At 38.8% G+C, this 10,931-nt stretch overlaps 1 protein-coding gene across 1 annotated transcript in view; it reads left to right on the forward strand.

The window, feature by feature from the left end:
- Window positions 1-10,607, forward strand: part of gramd2a (GRAM domain containing 2A) — a 31,907-nt gene extending 21,300 nt beyond the window's left edge. The window contains exons 6-14 of the mRNA XM_023332387.1: window positions 790-1,102; window positions 3,239-3,342; window positions 3,807-3,905; window positions 4,020-4,091; window positions 4,196-4,252; window positions 5,234-5,411; window positions 7,546-7,639; window positions 8,978-9,082; window positions 9,700-10,607. Coding sequence (XP_023188155.1) covers window positions 790-1,102; window positions 3,239-3,342; window positions 3,807-3,905; window positions 4,020-4,091; window positions 4,196-4,252; window positions 5,234-5,411; window positions 7,546-7,639; window positions 8,978-9,082; window positions 9,700-9,703 — 1,026 coding nt within the window. The 3' untranslated portion in view covers window positions 9,704-10,607. The remainder of the gene's footprint in view (window positions 1-789; window positions 1,103-3,238; window positions 3,343-3,806; window positions 3,906-4,019; window positions 4,092-4,195; window positions 4,253-5,233; window positions 5,412-7,545; window positions 7,640-8,977; window positions 9,083-9,699) is intronic.
- Window positions 10,608-10,931: the final 324 nt, after the last annotated feature.

Here is a 10,931-nt window from a genome sequence, read left to right on the forward strand (position 1 = left end):
AAAGAAAAAACAGGAAATCTGCAAGGAGGGGCAAATGTTTGGTTATTTAATTCAATAGAAAAAAGATCACAAACGGCCTCTCTCCTCCTGCGTACTCTTTTTGTCATTCAGCAAAACAACACACGTTGGAAACTAATCTAATTTCCACTCTGAATGAGTCAGCACATTAACCGAGGGTTTCCCCCTCCACAGTATCCTAACACTGCAAGCGCCGCTCTGAGGACAGGAGCTACCTCTTGCCGCGTGCTATAAATAGTGAAAAGAGAACCAGGAGCGATGCAGAACGACAGAGCGAAACATTGATAGATGAGATGGAGAGCAGGAAAGTTGCAGCAGAGACTCTGAAGGCTGGAGGTGAGTTGTAGCAGGGAGATGAAGGAGAGATCTAGTGATTTTTTTTTTTTTGTTAAGGGAGGAAGAAATGGGCGACTTGAATGTTCTTGGCGATGGAGAAACTGACAGCAGCAAGGAGAAGGAAGGGAAAGGAAGGAGTCGAAAGTACCTGTGTGTTTTCCAGCTGAAGGACGGCGTGAGTGTATGTGTGTGAAGGAAAGACGAGTGGGAGGGAGCAGCAGCAGAGTCACTGAAGGTGTATTGGAGACAGAAAAAGGCAGCCTTGCAGTTGAGAAAGAGCTCAGAGGCGACAAAATGAGGCGTAGCTGCTGCTAGTCTGTAGTGTAGGTGTGTGTGTGTGTGTGTGCTTGTTTTAGCTGCACTTAGAGGCAGATGCATGTTGAGCAGACGGTAACCTCAGCCCAGCACTGACCAGCGACAGGGGGGGGGGAACAGTGTGTGTCTTGCAGCGGTTTGCTCCAGGCCTTGGATGTGCGAGAGTGTGTGTGTGAGTACGGTGCCAACGTGCTGAGCCTGGTGCAGAGCTCTCGTCCTCTGTGGGAGAGGGTGGTATCTGCGCCGAGCGGAGCCGAAGGCGGCGGCGGTGAAGGTGGAGGGGTCGGCGGCGCTGGAGCTGTGCGGGCAGGCCGGTCCGCCAAGGAGCTGCTCATGACTCTGCCCTGTCCCTCTGCACAGACTGTCAGCAAGTACAACTCGCAGTACCACAAACTGTTCCCATGCGTGCCCAAGGATGAGATCCTCATGAAAGGTACTGTCACCGTGTCAGCTTTTACAGTGTGCGTATGAGCTGCTTATGGTGGGACAGCATGTACCCGCAATGTGAGGAAATCAGGACTGTGTGTGAGTGCGTGCGTGCGTGTGTGTGTGTGTGTGTGTGTGTGTGTGTGTGTGTGTGTGTGTGTGTGTGTGTGTGTGTGTGTGTGTGTGTGTGTGTGTGTGTAAGTTGTTGTGACATTTTGTGGTGATGTCATCAGCTGAAAAAAAATCAATATGTGTCTAAAGTTTCAAAAACAAGGTCATTAAAAATGTGGCTATTGTAGGTGAAGTTTGCCTGTAGCAATAAGCAATCAATCAGTGAATCAATTAGTTGCATGATAAGTTAAAATTAGCTTGATCATTCATATTCTGATTATTAATTTTTTTTTTTTGAAGGTCAATTTTGTTTACAGAGACATTAATACATCTCATTAATGTTTTTTTTTTTTTGTAAGTGGGTTTTATTTGTTTTGTTTTATTTTGGATATTTAAAATATCCTCCAGCTCCAGTATTAAGACTTATTTACAAAATTAAAATTTATTAGTCTTTGAGAGGGCAAACTTGCATTATTATCAAAATAATTACTGGGACAGAGATTTGGGGCCGATTTCCAAACTCTGACGTCCTGATAAACTCTGCAAAAAACCAAAACCTTACCAAATATTTGTGTCTAGTTTCTAGTAAAAAAATATCCTTCTACACTTGAAATAAGACAAAACTAACGTACAAGTAACTTTTCAGCAAGATATGGGAGCTTGTTTTGAGTTCCTTATAACACAAGAAAAATATCTTGGTGAAATAATCTGCCAGTGGACTTTTTAAAAATATCAACATTAAGGAATTATTTACTTAAAACAAGCTCTTATATGTTGCAGAAAAGTTACTTGTAAGTTAGTTTTATCTTATTTTAAGGATACTAAGATATTCACACAAGAAACTAGACCAAAAGTACTTAAGATTTTCTGTTTTTGCAGTGCAGAGTTTAGCTTTTAACAAATTTTCTGACTTAGTTAAAATGTTAGCAGTACTCTAGAGTAAAACAGATCAGTTTAGCTGTAACGAATTCAGCTTTCTTCTCTTTTTGAAGCCTTCCTGTTTGTCAGCTGGACATGCCTCCATAGAAAACGCTGCGCTTCTGCCGACCTCATTGATGCTGCAAATGCATAACTCTGTCACAACTCCTACACTGAACAGTGTTGTTCTTAGAGCAGTAAGGCATGATGTGTTCACTGATCTGAGAAAAGTTTGGATTTTTGGCTTCAGATTAACTAACTGAACCAATCTGCGCTGCACGTCTGCCTGTTTGGAGCAAAAAGGTTATTGTTGAGGGCTTTCTCTTTTTTTTAAAGATAAAAGACTGCGACCCTCTGAAGGTTAGCAGATTGACCTCTCTTTCTGCAGTTTTATTTAGGCATGCTATGGCAGAACTGACCTATTTTAGGACTTCTTTTTTTTTTTTAAATTTCAGGTACATTTCTACTTTTAAGTTTAGAAGAAATCTATCATTTAAACAACTATCACAGACTTTTTTCTAGCCAAATTTTGTTATTGTGCATGATTTTAAAATACTGTAGCTTCTATTATTATTATTTTTTTATTGTTTTTGACTGTTAAAAAAATGTTAAAAGCCTTCAAAAACAGAAAGACAGAGACAAAAACAAAACCACGTTTATTCTGCATAAAGGAATACATTTGTTGCAACTCATAAAGCTTTTTTTTTTTTTTCTTAATTTCATAAGATCCTGCATAAAAACATTTTTTATACCTGGCTAACTTCCACGCCCCCAAGTGGAGAAACTCTGTATTACATCAGTCATCTTTTAAATTGCATGAGAATATCTGGAAAGTTCAGTAAAATACATTGTTAGAAAACCATCCTACAGGCTTTGGGGAAATTTTTTTTTTGTTTCATTCAGGAAATCCAAAACCTCCTAATTTGGAAACATGTAAAGTATAAAACAAACCCCAGCGTTCAGTGAACTTCCGTTTTGCTTATTTTATTTCCTGATCAATGATGGAGGTTTTCCCTCTGGGACTGTGTGATGTTAAACTACAGGATGTTGGATGCATGTTATTTCTTTATCTGTTGTTCTCTCGTTAAGTATTTTTTGCTTCTTCTTTTGTCAGTGTACTCCTGTGCTCTTCTCAGAGACATCCTCCTGCAGGGCCGCCTCTACATCTCCAGAAACTGGCTGTGTTTCTATGCCAACCTCTTCGGCAAGGACATCAAGGTAGGAGGCAACTTAATAAACTCACAGTGACTGGGGGGAAACTTGATCCGGGCGACTTTTAAAGTCACAGCCTGGCAAAGCTGATTGCACAGCTTTACAAATGATTTCGCTGAAAGTCAGTCAGGATTAGGAGCAAACTGGAAGTTCCTCTGTCTTTCTTCTTCATGTTTTTAACCTTTAACTCTGAAATGTTCCACTTTGATGCTGGACTTTCCAGCTCTTCCTTCATTTCCTTGAAACTCCAGAGGTTTCAGTGACAGTAAGCCACTTATTGAAGCCGCATTCCTCACGTTCTGACTCAATAATGCAGGTTTTTGTGTCCCTGCTGGTTTTCTGCAGGGCCCATCTCTTTGCTCTTTTATCACGGAGGGTTTTTTTTACTCTCCTTCTTTCTCACTCTGGCAATTTAGAGGTCGAATCCAAGGTTTGTGTTTCCCTGAAAAGTTCTTTGTCGTTCCGCTCAGGTGGCCATCCCTGTTGTTACTGTGCGACTTGTGAAGAAGCATAAGACGGCCGGCCTGGTGCCCAACGGCTTGGCCATCACAACGGACACCAACCAGAAGGTAGACGCTTCAGCCAGAGAGGCAATAAAACGAGAGTGTGGATGTAATTTTAACGCTGATCTTCTTGTCAATAATAGTTGATAAAACTCCTGTTATTCTCTTTTATCTCCTCAGTATGTTTTTGTCTCCCTGCTATCAAGAGACAGTGTGTATGATGTCCTTCGTAGGATCTGCACACACTTACAGGTCTGTGAACACGCCCACACACACACACCAGGTGCACTTATTAAGTCCATACCCCATGTGGCAGCGTGTCAGATAAAGAGGCGTCTGTGTTTTTCCCCCTGCAGGTCAACGGGAAGAGCCTGAGCTTAAAGCAGTTCATGGAAGAGCCGGCCTTATCGCTGGTGAGTGAAAGTCTTTCACGAAACGCCGCAAAATCTTCCAAATTCAGCCATCAAAGGCGGCGGGTTTTATGAGGTGCGGATCGATCAGAAGCTGTGGGTTGACTTCGCTCAGACGAGATCGATCGATCGTTCTGCCGCAGCTGCAGCCGTGCGGTGAATTATTCCCCGGGTCGGCTCGATGCTATCAGGAGCTCTCTGAGGTCACCTTGTGTTGCTGTACTCTGTTAGCTTCCTGGCTTGTCCTTGATCTTCTCCACAACAAAAGTGAGCATATTCAATTGAAAAGGCTATTTTGATTTTTGTTTTTCAAACAGGTTTTCTAAAAACAAAGAAAACAAGTAACTAGTAGGACAAGAGAAAACATGTGCTTACATTACCCAGAACAAAATAATGAGCTTATCACCACTTTTCTGTTTGAAAATGAGAAGGAAGACTTATTTAATCTACCTTTAATCTCAATTTAATGAAACGTATCACTTACCAACTCAGTAATTATCAAAAATGTTGTGGTGGCCATATCCCTGTTGAATTTACTATGTAATAAATAACATCACACAAAAACAAACTGATCCCAAACTGACTCATAACAGGACAAGCAAATTAATAATAATAATAATGATAATATTAATAACTGGACATACAGCATCAGAATAATCTCCAACTTTTTGCCAATGTATACAGATCATATAATATAGTTTAAATGATAAAACAAGCAATAAATATAATATATAATAATATAAAATAAATATAATAATAAAAGGGAAAAAGATTCCTGATAATAGTTTTGTGGCACTTTGGGAACTTCTGACCCAGAATGATGATTTATTTTATTCAAAAATTAATTGAAAAGAATGTTGCCAGGAATTTCTTTATGATTTAAATTAAAAATATAAAAATATTTAACAACCGTGTTATATTTTCAACTTCAACCATAAATGTTCACAAACTGGCTTGCAGCCTCTTCTTTCTGCCGTGCTGCAGGATGAGTTCCCGGCTCCGGATGAGTTCCCAGTGGTCGACGAGTTCCCGTCGGTGTTAAAATGGAGACGGAAACCGTCTGTGGTGTCCGTGTCCTCGTCCCTTCCTGACCTGCTGGGCAGCTCCACCAGCGGCCTGGGAGCAGCAGACACACCCTTCAAGACGGAGCCGCCACTGGAAGGTGACACACACACACACACACACACACATATTCAGTCTCTGATGTTTTGTGCACATATAAAGTCGGTGCTATTAAATGTTACACAGCTTCCTCCAGAAATATATTTTCCAGAGGTGACATTACTTTTCTATAAGTTGAATGAAAAAGATGGAGCCAAAAACAAAAAAAACAAAAAACTTAGCTCCCTCTTCGCTAAATTTGGACAGGAACTGTCATGGGACACAAAATCGGATTCCCCTTTTTGTGTGACTGTGAGAGCAAATGAATGATCTCTGTTTGGATCTTTTTCTCTTACGCAATGAGATGAAGATTAAATCACGTGGTGGCTTGTATTAAAAAGCTTTGTGCCTGTGCGGATTAAGTTGAGATTATCACAACAAAACATCTGCCATGAACAATGTTCTGCCCCTCTGGAAAATTCTGGATGGATGAATGTTTTGGTGCTCTGGGCAGCATGTTGAATATTTCACAGACCAGACCTGTGCATATTGTTGACATCACCAGCAGGTCAGACTAGACCTTCCTTTAATCCTTTTTCCTCTACAATTTTCACTTCAAACCCAAAATGGCTGCAAAATAAGTACGAAACATAGTAGGTGGTAAACTACACTGATGATCCCATTGATTCAGTTTTCATAGCAACGCACATATAATGAGCGTCTTGCTGCTGTGTCACAATGTATGAAAAGAGTTTACACATCGTCACAAAAAACATCAAAGTTAGCAGGTTGACAGAAATAAATGAGGATTTCAGCGCCAGCAAGGTTGCTTCATAAATATTATTTACTAAAAATAAAATAAAAAGACCAACCAAGAAAAAGCTGAAAGGTCTTTTCCTTTCTGTTTCTGAACGATGTGACATCCAAACACGGTTCATCTGCTCTAAATGTAACTTCAAGGCCTGAAACTTCTTTTATCGTACACTTATCCACTTTTCTAATCAAAAGTCAAAAGAAGAGCTACTAATGAACAGCACTTCAGAAGATGAGAGCAGGTTCTGCCTGCTTGAAATCAAAAGCTTAAGAAGTGAGGAATAGTTTAATACTCCTTATATCAATGCAGTAAACTGCCTACTACATGGCGCTGTGTTTTAACTAAACTTTTTAATCTGCTATTACTCCTAACCCCTTGTATGTATGAATTATGATGACCCCACTGTGCATGTTTCTACCTGTTTTGAATCATTTTTGATTAACAAAATAATAATTAAGCAAGTGTGCTGCACAGTTTTTCCTATATTCACTCATGTGAACAACATGCATTTAGACGCTCAATTATGTATGAGACATAAATTAATACTACAATTGAGGACCAAAGCATAAATAATATAAGCAGCTGCATATTTCCATTTGTAATAATGTTCAGCAAACCAAGAAGAAATCTTGTGTTTTTAACTTTTGTTTTTGTTGAGATGTGTTTCACTTCTCTTTGCTACTTGCTGGCCTTTGTGTAATGTGAAGCATCACAAAATAAAAAGGCACTAATATTATCTTAGAAAATGCAACCAGTTTGGATAGAAATGTTTTGGTTAAAGTTACAGTTTCATAGTGAAAATTAGTTTATTCTCACTACAGAAACAGTTGAAGTATTTAAAAACAAACAACAACAACAACAAAAACAACTCAGTCACAAGTAATAGTCAAAACATTAGGGAAAATATGGAGGATGAGGCACGATGTCCACTTTAGTGAAGACACGATTCTTTGCCATTTCCTCCCAGCATAAAGTCAGAAATGTTAACGATTAGTCCTTAGTCGCTACGTGAAGTTACCGACATTTATTTTTCCTAAGGACTGGCAAAACCATCTGCAGGTGCTCTGCATTTCTGGCTACATTTTTTTTTTCTGATGTTGCCAGTAGGTGGCAGCATATGGAGTTCACCATAAACAGCTTTATAGCGAAGAATTAATGACAATTTTGCCACAAAACAAAGTTTTTCTGACAGTCACAGATTTTTTAAGTTTTTCCTTCGTCAGTTTTTATGCAGAAAGGATTTAATCTGAGCACAGATTTACTCAGGTTTTCACAAAAAGCCAAAACTAAGAAGTGGAATATGTAGCACAGTCGAGTAATGTTAATGGTGCGGTGTTATGATGTGTGTGTGTGTGTGTGCGTGTGCGTGTGTGTGTTCCAGAGAGAGGGCTGCAGACAGACAGAGGTTTTTTATCAGAGCCGGTGGCAGAGTTGGGTCAGATGGAGTACCAGCTGCTCAAGTTCTTCACCCTGCTGTGAGTGGATGAAGGGCCACACACCACCTTCACCTTCTCCAACAGCTGACTCCCAGCTCCACACACACACACACACGCACACACACACACACACACACGCACACTGGGCTTTAATGTGCTGATATGAATAGGAGGTGATTCAGTCACAGAAGATCAGAGCTGCTGAAACGCTCAGTCCACAGAGAAACGCCCTCCGACGAAACGTTGTTCACCACAGTGGCTCACATTATGTCACAGAGCAGCATGAGCTTCGTCTTCATCTATTTCATCTATTTCTGTACATCATTATTTGTTTTATTAGCAAGCTTAACCTGCTGTGAGTGAAGAAATGGAGCTCAACCTTATTCACTCATAAAATACACTCCCAAAGCACATATCATATCATGCACAATAGTTGTAATCAGTACAGTTTTATGCAGCTGTTTTAGATTTAGATAAAGCATAAAACTAAAGGTGTTATAGATTTATGGAGGACTAAGGCAAAATTGGGAAACAATCATCATCAGAAATAATTAAACGACCCATTTGGAAAGATGCAACAAAATAATTTAAAATCTATAATCTTAGACGTCTAAAATGAATCAATTGTTTTTTTTAACTGTTTCTTATTCATAATTAACTTTACTATCAATATTCATATTGTCTATTTAATTTAGTTATAAAGTTGTAAAAAATAATGTAATTGTGAAATAGTCATTGCAGTTATGTTTATATTTCTACGTTATTTCTTTTGCCCTTTAATTTTCGGTCGTAATAATTTATTCATTAGTTAGTTTCTGCTCAAGTCGTATGTTTTATTCATGTATTTCTTTCATGTCACAATAACTTTTAAGTTTGTTTTTGTATTCATTTTATTTAGAATGAACAAGTACAAAAACTCAATATTTTTTTCAGATTTGAGTCATTAAATTTAAATGTTTTTAACCATAAGTGTGTGAATATGTCAGAAGAATTTATTAATCATAAATATATTTTCATTTTCTCAGATTGTCCACAGTGATGTTTCAATTTATTTTCACAAGTCCGTCTATTTCGTCGCTCGTTTTGCAAATTCCTGCTTCAGCTGTTAAAGGAAGAGACGAGTTCAAATAAGTCTAAAAGACTTTCTAAATTAAGAGAATTAAGAAAAAAATATATAATTAATAAAATAATTTTGAAGGAAAGTGGAAAACATTGAAAACAATACAGCAAACGTTTTAGCTTTCTTCTTGTCAACGTTTACCGAACTTGACAGGACAGCAAACACCGCCCCCCAGTGTTCATTCAGACACATTACAGCTCTCTTCCTTTGTGTTTGCGGAAGCATCTAAACGTGTTTGTCTCTTCATCTTTCATCAGAATAATCCTCCTCATCCTCTCGTCGTGCTATCTGGCCTTTCGTGTGTGCAGTCTGGAGCAGCAGCTCTCCTTCCTCAGTAACCCAAATCTGCCCCTCAGAGAGAGGTAACACACCTGCAGGCAGATCTTACTAAAAAAAAAAAAAGACAAAGATGGATAAGTCTTGTGCAAACTTCGATGAAATCACTTCATGTTTATTCTGAATAGCACGTTTTGAGCAACGCGGTAGTTTGTCTCATAAAAGTTTTCATTGCCAATGAGCGCTTTTCGCACGCCATAAACGCTAGTGGAGCTATTTTGTCATGTCGTATTTTGATCATTTTCTTTCTGAGCTATTTTCTCATTAAAATTACTCCCCCCCACCCCCATGATGTAAGACATTTTTTCTGGTCAAATTGCATCTTTCTTCTCCTAATATTAAACAATATTCTTGTAATAAAACAAGAATTCTCCCTGCCCAAATCTAACACTCACAGGAGTGGGAAGTGAGATAAAGGCCACAGTTTGTAATTTACTTTAAAAAAAAGAGAGAGAGAGAGAAAATAAAACTGATTAAAATCGGATTTGGTATTATTTCATTTTCAATCCATATTGCCCAACCTTGTCTACATCACTGGTTTTGTTGCTAAGAATATAAGGACACAGTATAATTATGTACACGGGGATAAAAACTATCCGTGCCATTAGGTTTCCACTAACAACACTGTCTTCTCTTGCTCCAGGTAACCTCTGCCCACCACTTTAGACCCCCTCTCTACACGCTTGGAGCCAATGATGCCCCATCCCACCACCCCAGCACAGATCCAGGATCAGAACAAACCCTCCAAGCCCCCCCCCCCGGCTGCATCATCAAGGTTCCAGGCATCTATAAGGTCCGGGATGACCACCCAACCCAAGATCACTTCCAGACTATGCAAACAGACTGTATATTTATTTCTAAATAGAAAATAGATTTTGTTATAGATTGTTGGCAGTTCATATCACAGATGTGCTTCAGTGTGAAAAGTGGAGAAATGCTGCTGAATCCTCACTACTCTGTTGTGCAGACGGATGATAAAGAGTTGATGTTTGAGGATGAAATATTGAGATGTAAGTAAGAAGGAAATGTTTGTCTTTTTTGATGGCTGCCGGCGTGAGTGAGCCGTTTCTTTATATCGAACATATTTTTGACCAATTGAGCAAACTAGTTTAATTTTAGAGGGAACGTTACAACTAGCAATAATGTTGCACTTTTTCTTGTAAAGATGAAGTCTGAATCGTTTCAGCCACATAAAGTGTTTTTTGCTTCGGTAAAAGGTACTCGGTTGTCATCTTAAAGGTATCCACAGAAGAAGGTCATGTGAGCACAGAGATTTCACTTGTTTCCAGTGAAACAGAGCAATAATAGCTTTAAAAAGAGAGTGGAGTGATTAGATGAAATTTTATGTCTTTCATCACATTTATGAATATCTGTGTAAAAAAAAAAGTTGCTTGGATTCTTTTACTCAAACATTTCAAATGAAGATGTTAGTCTTTAAGACTCAGAGTGTTTGTATTATGTTGTTTGTCTGAGGATATTTGATGGATTTTCTATGGATGATGATGTATTTCTGGACGCTTTTAAATTAAACCTGCAACTATGTTAAAATGACGCATTCTTTGTAGCTTTCTGTTATGCTTTCCGACAAGAAGAGCGACAGTCTTTTGAAATGTTCTTGTTTATTCTGTTCTTGAATTGCCTTTTAAGATGAACTGGAAAATCACTGAAATGTTATCCAATGTTGTAAATCAATGGTAGAGAAACATGAACTTCAGGAAAAAGATGCTCCTCTACAAGATGTAATTGATTTTGGATTGTCCTATATGTAATTTTTGCCTCATAACAGACCTTGGCCTTAGCCTGGCTATTGCCTTCCTTAGCAATTTGCTCGATTCTCCTCTCTCTTCACAGCTCTGCCTGGGCTTTCTTCCATTG

The sequence above is a fragment of the Xiphophorus maculatus genome, chromosome 4, assembly GCF_002775205.1.
Source record: "Xiphophorus maculatus strain JP 163 A chromosome 4, X_maculatus-5.0-male, whole genome shotgun sequence".
In the NCBI taxonomy this organism is placed as follows: domain Eukaryota; kingdom Metazoa; phylum Chordata; class Actinopteri; order Cyprinodontiformes; family Poeciliidae; genus Xiphophorus; species Xiphophorus maculatus.